Source organism: Scleropages formosus, chromosome 17, assembly GCF_900964775.1.
Source record: "Scleropages formosus chromosome 17, fSclFor1.1, whole genome shotgun sequence".
Taxonomy (NCBI): Eukaryota; Metazoa; Chordata; class Actinopteri; order Osteoglossiformes; family Osteoglossidae; genus Scleropages; species Scleropages formosus.
This window is the reverse complement of record NC_041822.1, coordinates 16582861-16594235: the sequence shown is the minus strand read 5'-3', so window position 1 is coordinate 16594235 and position 11375 is coordinate 16582861. Positions and strand designations below refer to the sequence as shown.

The 11375-nt window shown below is 37.4% G+C and overlaps 1 protein-coding gene and 1 long non-coding RNA gene across 2 annotated transcripts; both read right to left on the bottom strand.

The window, feature by feature from the left end:
* Window positions 1-4: 4 nt before the first annotated feature.
* LOC108938062 (putative ankyrin repeat domain-containing protein 31) lies at window positions 5-4942 on the bottom strand. Its single transcript, XM_018758340.2, has 8 exons — window positions 4831-4942; window positions 4330-4477; window positions 4107-4186; window positions 3741-3831; window positions 2971-3101; window positions 2394-2534; window positions 1763-1865; window positions 5-354 (listed from the first exon to the last, which is right to left on the bottom strand). Exons 4-8 carry the CDS (start codon window positions 3775-3777, stop codon window positions 212-214), a joined length of 555 nt encoding a protein of 184 aa, XP_018613856.1. The 5' UTR covers window positions 3778-3831; window positions 4107-4186; window positions 4330-4477; window positions 4831-4942; the 3' UTR covers window positions 5-211.
* Window positions 4941-7420, bottom strand: LOC108938064 (uncharacterized). Its single transcript, XR_001966382.1, has 3 exons — window positions 7300-7420; window positions 5320-5475; window positions 4941-4973 (listed from the first exon to the last, which is right to left on the bottom strand). It is a non-coding gene; the product is annotated as an uncharacterized LOC108938064 (long non-coding RNA).
* Window positions 7421-11375: the final 3955 nt, after the last annotated feature.

Sequence of the window (11375 nt, the reverse complement as noted above, 5' to 3'; positions counted from 1 at the left end):
TTCAAGATGAAACAGCACAATTTAAAACTATACACACAACTGAATAGCATATTTAATATGGATTGCGAGTACATATTTGTTGACCATTCACAAGTGTAAAACACAGCACTCACACTGCTTTGGCTATGAATAATGTTACCAGCTTTTAGAAAGGAAACCAGCAAAAGAGAGACAATCTGGAATACTTCCTATGGGCTGGACTTGCTTGTCTTCAGGATGTCCAGTCATCAAGATATAGCAGCTCATCCCAGTGATGCTCAAGTATATAACTGGGCATAAGCTCATCATCATTTATTAATAGTATTCTGTTAATAGACATAAAGCTACTTATGTAGGAATCCTTTTTAAATGTCTCTGTGGAAAAAAAGAGAAAAATTGGAGCCCGTTTCACAATTAGGAATTTGTTTTATGACCACATTTCCTTGATACTTGTAATCCTATAAAAATAAACATCATTAAAAAAATAAAAAAGTTCATTTTAAAACTCAAACTCAGTCATCACATAAAAGGTTATGTTAGATGTATCTAAACTCACTTGCTGTTGAATGTACTTTTGTATAAAATTTGACATTTCTTTGCAGAAAAGTATTTGCCAAATGTGTATGTAAATGGAACTCATGGGAAAAATTGTGTATCTAAGGTAAACAGCTGCAGTCTTTAAGTTGACTTATTTGAGTTGAATGATTCAACATTATTTAAATACTGACACCAATAAAGTGTCTGATAACAAGGAAGAACCTACATAACTCTTGGTCCCAGAAAAGCTGGTCTGCTATCTAAACTATAAATTCAAGGATAAATAAAGAAATGTCAGGAAACAAGACTTAAACCTATGGCCAAGTGGAACCCTAAAGATAACAAAACATTTCAGGAAAAAGGAAACTTCTGCCACAGTAATGGCACCTTTGGAAGAAAAAACCTCATCACAAAGCTCCCATATGGTTTAAAAAGGCAGTGGGAGATTCCTTTCCCCACACTAGAGCGTATAACAGAGAGAACTGTGAACTGTTTAAGTCATAATTTACTATACTGTAAAAGGCTCCTTCAATTAAAGGATTCTTAATGATGTTTGGGAATCGTGAATTATTGCAGAGGGGGCCTTAAAATTATTTCAAGAGCTTTGACTACCTTATCATGTAAGTACATGCGAATGAGCAACACATAACCAAAACAGTATTCAGGCAATAATTCACTTTCATTGAGCCAATAACAATATTAACAGTAAAGAACATATTTTGAGATCTAATGCATTATTACGTGTTGATTACACAATCTTGATTATGCAAAATAGAAGTAACTGAGCAAAATAATAAAATAACTGAGTAGTGGTTAAGAGCAGTTTCAAAATGTCATAGAGGTTATAAATGTTAAAGGTTATAAAATTAATGCTAAACGCTGTATAAATGCATGGCAGGAGTGTGATGGAAGGGTTTGGTTGAGTCCCAATTACAGACATTTACAATTTGACTTGCAAGCTGATATTGTCAAAGGGAATGATTTATATTATTTCTGAATTTCCAGTTACTTAACATTTGACTGACATTAACAACCATGAAATTAAAAGGTTAAGTTGAGGACTTTGGAGCGTTAGTCTGATAAACACGCTACTGAAGCCTTATCTGCAGAAATTCAGAAACTGCAGAACCATGAAGATAACTTCATAACATTAAAAGCTCATATGCAGCCTCCCTTTCCATCCCCAGCTTTTATCCTGAACACCAGTATTTCTCAATAATGACTTATTAACCTTCAAACAGAGTACCTGGAGGTATGGCAGAGACGTTTTGCTGTGATTCCGTACCACAACTTGCTGCTGGATGAGCGTTCATAAAATACCTTGATAGTGACTTTGACCTATACATCACCTGCAATTTAAATTTAAATTTAAATAAAAAAACAAGTACCTTAAAACTTATAATTGTAATTTGGTTTGGAGAAAAGCATCAGCTAAATTAATAAACAAAAATATAAGAAAAATTCAAATTGTAATAGTGGTTTACAGAACAGAGAATACATTTTCATTGCAGAAGCTTTGACTGTTACAGAAAAACAGTGTGGATCCATCATTACTAATGTGGTCAATATAGCACATGCATCGTTACAACTACATGTGACCTTGCTCCCCACTATTTCTAAAACAAGGACGACAGAGGACAAGGTGAGACTTCTTATAGTTCTGCAGTAGATTAGTAAATAATTAAGGCAAACATTACTGCACAATGCATGCTAACAAGTTTACCTTGTGTTAGAAATAAAATTACTGCACACCCTGGTACTGCCCATCTGACCACCCCTTGCAGATTTACATAAAGCAAATAGCACCATAGAATTCATGCCTGACTCAAAAATCAAATGTTCTTCACCTCAAGATTTAGTAAGTCTTACTGTTTTACCTTTTTCCAGGCAAAAGTTGGGCTGTCAGGGATGTTTGTACCAGAAAGAGACTGAACCCACGCTTGTGGCGAAACATAGACTTGACCTCTTACGTCCTTTAGAGATCCGTTGTGCTGCAGGGAAGCAGTGTGGCAGAAGCCCTGTGAACCAAACACAACATTATTGCTTATGCTTGTTAGTGTTTTAGGTAATAAAGTGGGTCTGTTGATCCAGCAGGAAATTGCATTTAATGAAAATTTTTACTGCACTTAAGCATTACCTTGTATACCCTGTGTACCTTGTATTTTCACTCAGGCAGCCAACACAACACAAATGACCAGCTTTAACATCTTCACAACATTGTTATAAACAAACATATCCTACATCATGAAAAATTTATATACACATACATGTGTTTGTTATGTTAATGCATTAACATGGACAATTTAAAACAGCTGATGTTTTCTGTTCCGTAACCATTTCATGTTATGTTCAAATGGTATGTTTTTAATTTCTGCAGAAACAGCTCTTATCCAGAGATTTCATGGAAAATGTTATGAAGTCAACAAAATCTTAATTTATTAAAACAAAAATTACCTGTACCTTTAATTTCAACTGGAAGACATTATTTCCAGGCTTGATGATGCCTTGTTGAATAAGACCAATCAACCATTCGCTGTCTTTCACAGTGTCTGCCTGGTTTGGTTCAGTGTCACCAACTGGAGTCTCTGTTGAAGGCATCACATTTTTACAGGACTTCGTAATGTAAGGCCTGTTGCTGCATACAGGGATCAGCCTCGATGGTGGGGCGCAGGTCTCCACAATGCAGCTGCCTATGATTTGTGCTCCAGGTTCATTGCAGTCCAGGTCAGCCACTTGCTGAGACAAATATATCAACCGAAGGCTCTATCTGTTTTGTCTGAAATGCTACTACACTGGGCTGGAGCTGAGAGTCTGGTAACCCACCAAGACAGCCATTATCCACAAAGGATGCCATAACGCTTCAGTGTGAGATAGGGCTCTGATCTGTTTCTACTAAAAAATCTACATGTAAGTACACACACACACGTTGACTGAAACCATCTGTCCCAAGGCAAGCCAGAGCCTAACCCAGCAACACAGGGCGCAAAGCTGGAGGGGGAGAGGAAACACCCAGGACGGGACACCAATCCATCACAAGGAACCCCAAACAGGACTCGAACCCCAGACCCACCAGAGAGCAAGCACAGGCCAAACACACTGCGTCACTGCACCACCGTGCGCCCTTATCATGTAAGTACAGATAGAATCATTTGACACACAATTGTATTTGAGGATAATGTGTGGCAGTGCAGTAAGTTCCCAAAGGGGCAAATAGAACACTCTACCTGCTGCTTCTGGTTCTGTAAAATTTGAAGGTTGCATATCATCTTTCTTTTCCACTTCCTCTAAAATTCTACTAGAGGATTTATATGGATACTAAAAAAGAAAAAAAAAGTTGGCAGTATATCATGTTGACAAAAACATCATTGCATCAGTCTAAAGATTGTCATTTGCTGTATTTCTTATTTATGCAATTAAACAACTATAAAGGAATTTCTGTACTGTAGAAATAACTTTCCACTTCTCAGTATATCATGAAAATGCAATTTTGTTCATTTAAACTATTTCTTTCGATACCCAGACATGGATCCCGATGAACATTTCCAAAATACTTCAGTATCTTTAAACAAATCACACTTTAGAGCACTTACTTGTTTCTTACTATTGCAGACACCAGCTAATTTATCATCTGTGCAGAAACTGCATACAGCAGCTGGTGTTCTCTCTCTGGCTTGAATATTAAAGATGACAAAGACATGACATAGCTGTATTATTCAACAGAAAAAAAATGTCTGTATACATCATATATGGTATAAAGTCACACACACGTACAACATACAGTATATGGGGTACATGTGCTACAGCATGGTGTACCTGTGTAATTAGATTTGCCAACAAGGGGTCTCTGGAATGACGAGAGTAGCTTTCTTATGGCTTCATCATGCACCAAGTCAAAAGAATTCTTTCCAGATTCATCTGTGATTTCAGGATCTGATCCATACTGAAGGAGTAGCTGGACAGCCTGTACAGAAGCTCAATGTGTTTTATGTATTGTGGAACTCAAGACATATTTTAGACAGTCTCCATCATTTCTTAACATATTCCAGTCGATATCTCAAACTAAGATAATAGTGTGCAGTGGAAAAACACTTTCGTAGACAAAAGAAGCTGTGATGCAAGACAGTACAAAAGCTTGAAATGCTGTTCAAAAAATTAAAAAGTACTTTGTTACTGTGGCCAGACAACTCAAGTGTATTTATTTCAGAGGGTTTTTGACAGATAGTTGGAATATTTTCAACCTTCCAATTCCGTTGTGGAGCTCAGCACAAGAGATTTCATAGTTTGCCTGAGCCACACTCATTCAAAGCCATTTACCTTAAAATGGTTAGAAGTGACTGCATTATGCAGGGGTATGATACCACCATATCCACGGCTACTGACATCTGCTCCAGCTTGCAGAAGCTCCTCAAGAATAGCTATATGTCCCAGATTACAGGCCTCGTGTAGGGGTGTCCATCCTGGAAGCAAAAAATGCAAATGCATGTTGTACCAGAGTGGCATAGTAGTGTTTAAAAATACTGAGCATGAAAAGACCACCCCGCAATATAGAATTGAAAAGCTGTAGTAAATATTCAGCAGTTTTGCATGGTAAGTTGATTTGAGTAAAAACCTTTTGGAATCAAGAAATGCAAGTTTCACTCAAATGTGTGTAAGTTAAATATGGTGATTAGGAGAAACACTACATCTGACTACTGAAACACTGAGGTATTCAAATATATTTACTACAATTCATGAAAGATACTTCACAACACTTTTACTGTGAAAAAAGATGATAATGCATAATTTGAGAAATATCTTACAAACCTGAGGAATCTGCCTGGTTAAGACTTACTCCAGCATTGACAAGGGCTTTGACAAGAGCTAAGTCCCCAGTCTTGGATGCTAAAAGAAGGGAGGATTCTCCACGGCTGTTTCTTTTTTGGATGTTTTGAAACGGTACATTTATACTTCTCTGTAGCTCTAATCATCACAAGACAAAAACGAAGACTATATAAGACTCACAGTCTACACTGACTTAACATTAGCTTATTTTTATATTTATATATACCTAGAAAATATTTATTACATATATATATGAAATGCATACATTACATATAGATACATGTAATATTTTGTTTTATATATAACAATTACATTACAACACACTGATAAGAACTGTAACTTAAATGCATGGGAATGGGCAAGGTGTGCTGCCAGCCCTAAAGCATTTACTTTTGGGGCCACTTGCTGGATTGGTTTCTTCTGACTGGCTTTCTTCAAACTTATTTTTAACACTGTTATTTTCTAAAACACCTTTCTCCTTTTGATTGTTAGACTTTTTGTTATGGGAGGTAGCTACATGCTGCTGTTTGTTTCTCAATCCATCCCTTTTCCTGCTGCTGTTGTCCTGACTTGTTCAGTTTTTGGCTGCATAAACAGCCTCAGTGCTTCCTTCTGTATTAATGCAAACTGAATTTATATAGGCATGTCTATGCTTGACATCCTCCTTGTATGCAGTACAGATGGAATACATGGCTGAACTTGTAGTTACACTGGCATTCTGTAGTTCTACAGTAGAGCCGTAAGATCTTCCTTGCACATAGGCAGATTCTGAAATAAAAGTACAGTCAGAGTCAAAAGAGTTATCTGAAGCATCCTCTTCTGCACGTGGTGTATCTTTTTGAATTTTTGTATCTGTGATTTCTGAATGGCCATTGCAAAAAGCATCATTCCGCATTATCTCTTTATTGGTATTTGCACCAGCATGACTCCGACTGGTTTTAGCACAATGTTTTTCATGCTCATTTTCACCATTTGAAATTACAGTCTTAGAAGTCTTGTCTGTCACTTTGCTAACTGTACCATGGAGTTCTGAGCAGCACTGTGTTATTTCAGAGTGGCAAAGCATGGCTTTCTCAGTAAATTCTTTGGAAATGTCCTCTCCAGCTGTTAGACAATGGATACGGTCTGTTTCTTCCACCACTGTTTCTTGTTCATTGCAAGAAACATTTGACAATGTCACCTGCTTATCCACTTTTAGAGAACCATCAAGGAGACTTCCATGTTCTTGTGATGTGTGACAACATCTGTGACTCTGACGATACTTCAGGTTACCAAAGGTACCAAAATCCACCTCCCGTAAATCACTTGTACCAATTGCAGGAAAGCTGTATACAGAGGTACATATGGGTACAGCTGATGGAAGCGACTTTTTGGTAAGTTTTGTTGTTCCTTCTATTTGCATAGATTCTTTGCACACTATAGATATCAGTGAATGGTGGTTGCATTGTGCTTTTTTTACTGGGGTGCTAGTTTTATAATCTCCATGTGAAAACAGATTTTCCTCCTTCTCAAATTCTATTTCATTGTTGTGGTCCACATTTCTTGATTCACCATCACATTGGCTATGTTTTTCACTGAAACCACATCCAGTATTTAAAGGTGAAAAATCCATCCCAACAGTGTTACTCCTGAATGAATCAGAAAGTGACAACCCTTTATATTTGGTTTTAATTTCTTCTGAAATAAGCAACTGTGTACAACTATCAGAAGAGTTTTGATATGACTGCTTTTGGATTTTACAAGTATCTATACAGAAATGGCACTGTTGAATGGATGGATGCTGCAAAGCCTCTGTACTAGAAGCAAGCGGTGAAATGTTACATTCATCTGCATTGTCAGTATTTAGATCTGAGTTATATGCCACTGATTCATATGATTTCTTGTCCTCACAACAGCAAACTGAAGACCCAGAACAATCCCAAGTTTTGTTTGCTGAGTTACAATCATGACACTGTTGTCCACCTGCTGAGAAGGCATCGTTCCTAGCTGTTCTTCCCATCTGCATATTTGGTAGTGATTTGCATTCAGTTATGGACTGGCATTTTTGATTCACACATGTACTGTCCAATTTCTTTTTCTTGGGCTTTATCATTTCTTCCTCAGCAGATACTTCTTCCATTTTAGTCATCATGGTTTTGGCCTGGGAACACATTTGCAATATTTTTTTTCCGTTACCCTGGTATCCTGCTGAAAAGAAGACTTCTTCACCTAAAGCAAAAAAGTTCACAAAACGCTGACAAATTCTTAACTGTTCATCTGGGGCAGCTTCACAATGCCAACTGACACCTACATGATCTTTAATTTGACAAAAGTGTGATATTGTTCAGCCTACCTGCAAAACTTGTAATACCACCAGATTTCTATTATACCAGGTTTCTACCCTTCCATTATAGAAAGCAAATTTACAATAGGATAAAATAGATATACTGCACCTTAAGCAAAAGGTAAACACAATGACACAGAATCAGGTAGTTCAAACAATGAACTCCATTGTTGCTACAGCCAGTCCCATTAAACAAATTTAACCTTGGATAAGAGAAAAATGGCAAAGGAATATAGTTGCTCTACCCACATTTGAAAATATACATTAATTCTCAGTTATTCAGCTATTAGAAGCACCTTATGAAATGGAATGGAGACAGATATATAGGTGACTTACAGCACTACAGTATTATCAACAGCATCCATAAATAACTGGTCACTTACCACAGAGGATCCTGACTGACCCAACCTAGTACGTGCAGACTGCCCTTTTAAACAGTAAAAGTTAAACATTTTGAAACCCAAAATGAGATTACCATATAACAAAATTAAAACTGAACATACAAAGAGTTTCACTGGAATTATTTCAGTTTGTCACAATGACCATGTAAAGTTGTTCTGAATATGTGTGTACCAGGTAAATGAATTTAATGAAAAATACATCAGCTTTACTTGCTACTGTTCCCTACATTTTAACAACCTTATTCAGCCCAGTTGTTAATAGGTCAATGATTTGACTCAATAACTTTGGAAAAACAACCTCTACAGTAGGTCTTTTCTTCACTGCTCTTGGCTTGCAGGTTTGAGTTGGTCTCTTTGGGTTTACCGGATCTCCCTCCCTTTCTGACACTTCCTCCCATGTTTTGCAGCACCACTTTCTAAAAGTCAAAAGGAAATTCCTTCACTTAGGATAACCACACAGTGACTGGATTTAGACAGAATTTAATGTCATGAAGATGGTCTGTATGCTTCCAAATCCAAAAGAGATGCGAGAAGTGCAAAACCAACTTTAGTGTTTATGGATCATATCTTCTTATCACACATATTAACCTCTCAAGGGAAGGTGCTGCTCTGTGTATTACTTTGTACTTACAGTTACCAGACTTGGAGATATGTATTGTTTTCTGCTACAGCTTTCTTCATAGTTGGAGTGTTTAGATTTACCATGTGCTACACCTAAAAAACAATTGCAAAAAAACTTAATTTATTCCTGCATACTTCTGAAGTTTGGCTGAAAATGGTACAGAATAACTAAAAACTTAGGAGGCAAATGTTAATACCTGGAAACAGGTTTTTAGTCCTGGGGCCATATCTTTCCATCAGTTTTGTCATTGAATCATCCACAGTCATACTTAAGGCTGACTTTCCATCACTGTTCCTCTGCAATGGATTTGCACCACTGTTTAGAAGCAGCTCTGCAATCTGGTGAAAAAAAACTCTGTCATTCTTTTTAAATAACTATGTTAAAATGTATTTTTAATAATATTTCCTTTTAATAATGTTAACTTTGGAAATTAACAGATTCCATTTCAAACTAGCTAAACACACTAACAGAGAAAAATGATGAGTCAGTGTGTTCTGATACTGGTCAGGATTTCAGCACACATACCTGATAATTGCCAAGGCAAATGGCATCATGCAAAGGGGTGACTCCGTTGTCCCCAGTGCAGTCGACTACTGCGCCAGCTTGAATTAGGGCCACTACAATTGCATAATGACTCGCAGCCACTGCCTCGTGGAGTGGTGTCCAGCCTTATAATAACCGTCCAGTCAGGGAACAATTTTAGAAAACTTTTAAGAATACTTAAATGCATTTATACAGTATAAATACAATTATAGCTATTAATACTGCTGCTTTTGTGCTAGTAAACCACAAACTAACAAAATGTATTTTAAACATTACTTACTGCATCAGCCATTTAGTCACAATCTGCATTGTTGCTACTGTATAACCTTTAACACAGAGCTCAGTTAAAGAAAAGGTACCGAGCAAGTTTCTCAGCTGTCTTTAAAACTACTAATTTCTGCACTGAGGAAAAAACATTACACTTAAGAGTTCAGATAGAATTAATAATCGCAGACAATACCGTCTTTGACCAGAAACACCATCTTATAAATAATGTCAGCTGTTCTTTACCTGCATTATCAGGTATGTTTGCACTGGCCCCAATCTGTAGCATATCTTTCACAAGCTTTTCATCCCCATCCATCACTGCTAGATGCAGGAGGGTTTCTCCAAACTTGTTCCTTTTGTGAATCATGCTTAGGGAGAGATCCTGCCTTATCTTGGTTAGTAGTGACCTCTTTGTTCCTGCAAAATTATTATTTGTGAACATATTATTACCTGGGAAACTGTCCTTCATCAGATGTCTTAAAGAATCCTTTAAAAAAATCCTACATTATTGACTGATATTAGCTATTTAGCTGAAGACATTACTTTTAATGATTCAAAAGAACTTCCCCTAAAACTAAGAGATAATCATGGGTTTACTTCTGATAAAAAGTTCTATAAACAGAATATAGAGTAAAAAGGTGATTTATATGTGAAGCTAATAATAATCTAATCTAAAAATAATAATCTAATAATAAACACTATTATAAATTAACTTGACTAAAAGTGCCACTTTTAAAATCAATTTATACGTGAAGTGGCAGGTAGGGTTGCATTTCAGAAGCTTGACTAAATATTCAAAATATTAAACATTTAAGTACTTACTGTATATGCACTGTCTATGTAAATTTACCCATAGCAAAAAGTAAAAATCTAAAATAAAACTTTTTAAAAAACATTTCCTTGTTATTGTAACATTCTTATCACTTTTATTTATAAATATAACACTGTCCTATTATACAACACAGCATTCAGGTACGTATGTTAATTATTATATCCACAATGACTAAACAGCTTGACTAGAACCCTCAGTAGAGGTGACCATTCAAAGGCTTGCCACACTACCAAAACTATGTGGAGGGAAATTGCAGTGCACTCTCTGAACTACCATCTAGGCACATAAATCTGACAAGCACCGTAGTAATAAAAATTGAAAGCTGAAAGAACTTTTTATCAAGTAGGTAAAATTGCAAAATGAGATAATAGATCATTACCACTTACTACAACTAAACCCTGTTTATTTCACTATCAAGCAGTACTACTTGCCTCTGTAAGTATCTGCTGTGCTGACTGCAGATGAATACCGTGAAATTTCATGGCACCCAATGGACTGTGTAGAAGACTGGGAAACCCGGCATTGCAGGTGTGGGTCTGGAGCTAAAGCAGACATTTTCCTGGCATATAGGAAAAATTTAGTCACGTTGCATGAATGTCACATAAATAAATTTGCAATGAGAAAGGGCAAAAAAAATACAAAATACACACACACACACACACACACATTTTCAGAACCGCTTGTCCCTTACGGGGTCACGGGGAACCGGAGCCTACCCGGCAACACAGGGCGTAAGGCCGGAGGGGGAAGGGGACACACCCAGGAGGGGACGCCAGTCCGTCGCAAGGCACCCCAAGCAGGACTCAAACCCCAGACCCACCAGAGAGCAGGACTGCGGTCCAACCCACTGCGCCACCGCACCCCCTAAATACAAAATACACACACACACACACACACATTTTCAGAACCGCTTGTCCCTTACGGGGTCACGGGGAACCGGAGCCTACCCGGCAACACAGGGCGTAAGGCCGGAGGGGGAAGGGGACACACCCAGGACGGGACGCCAGTCCGTCGCAAGGCACCCCAAGCAGGACTCAAACCCCAGACCCA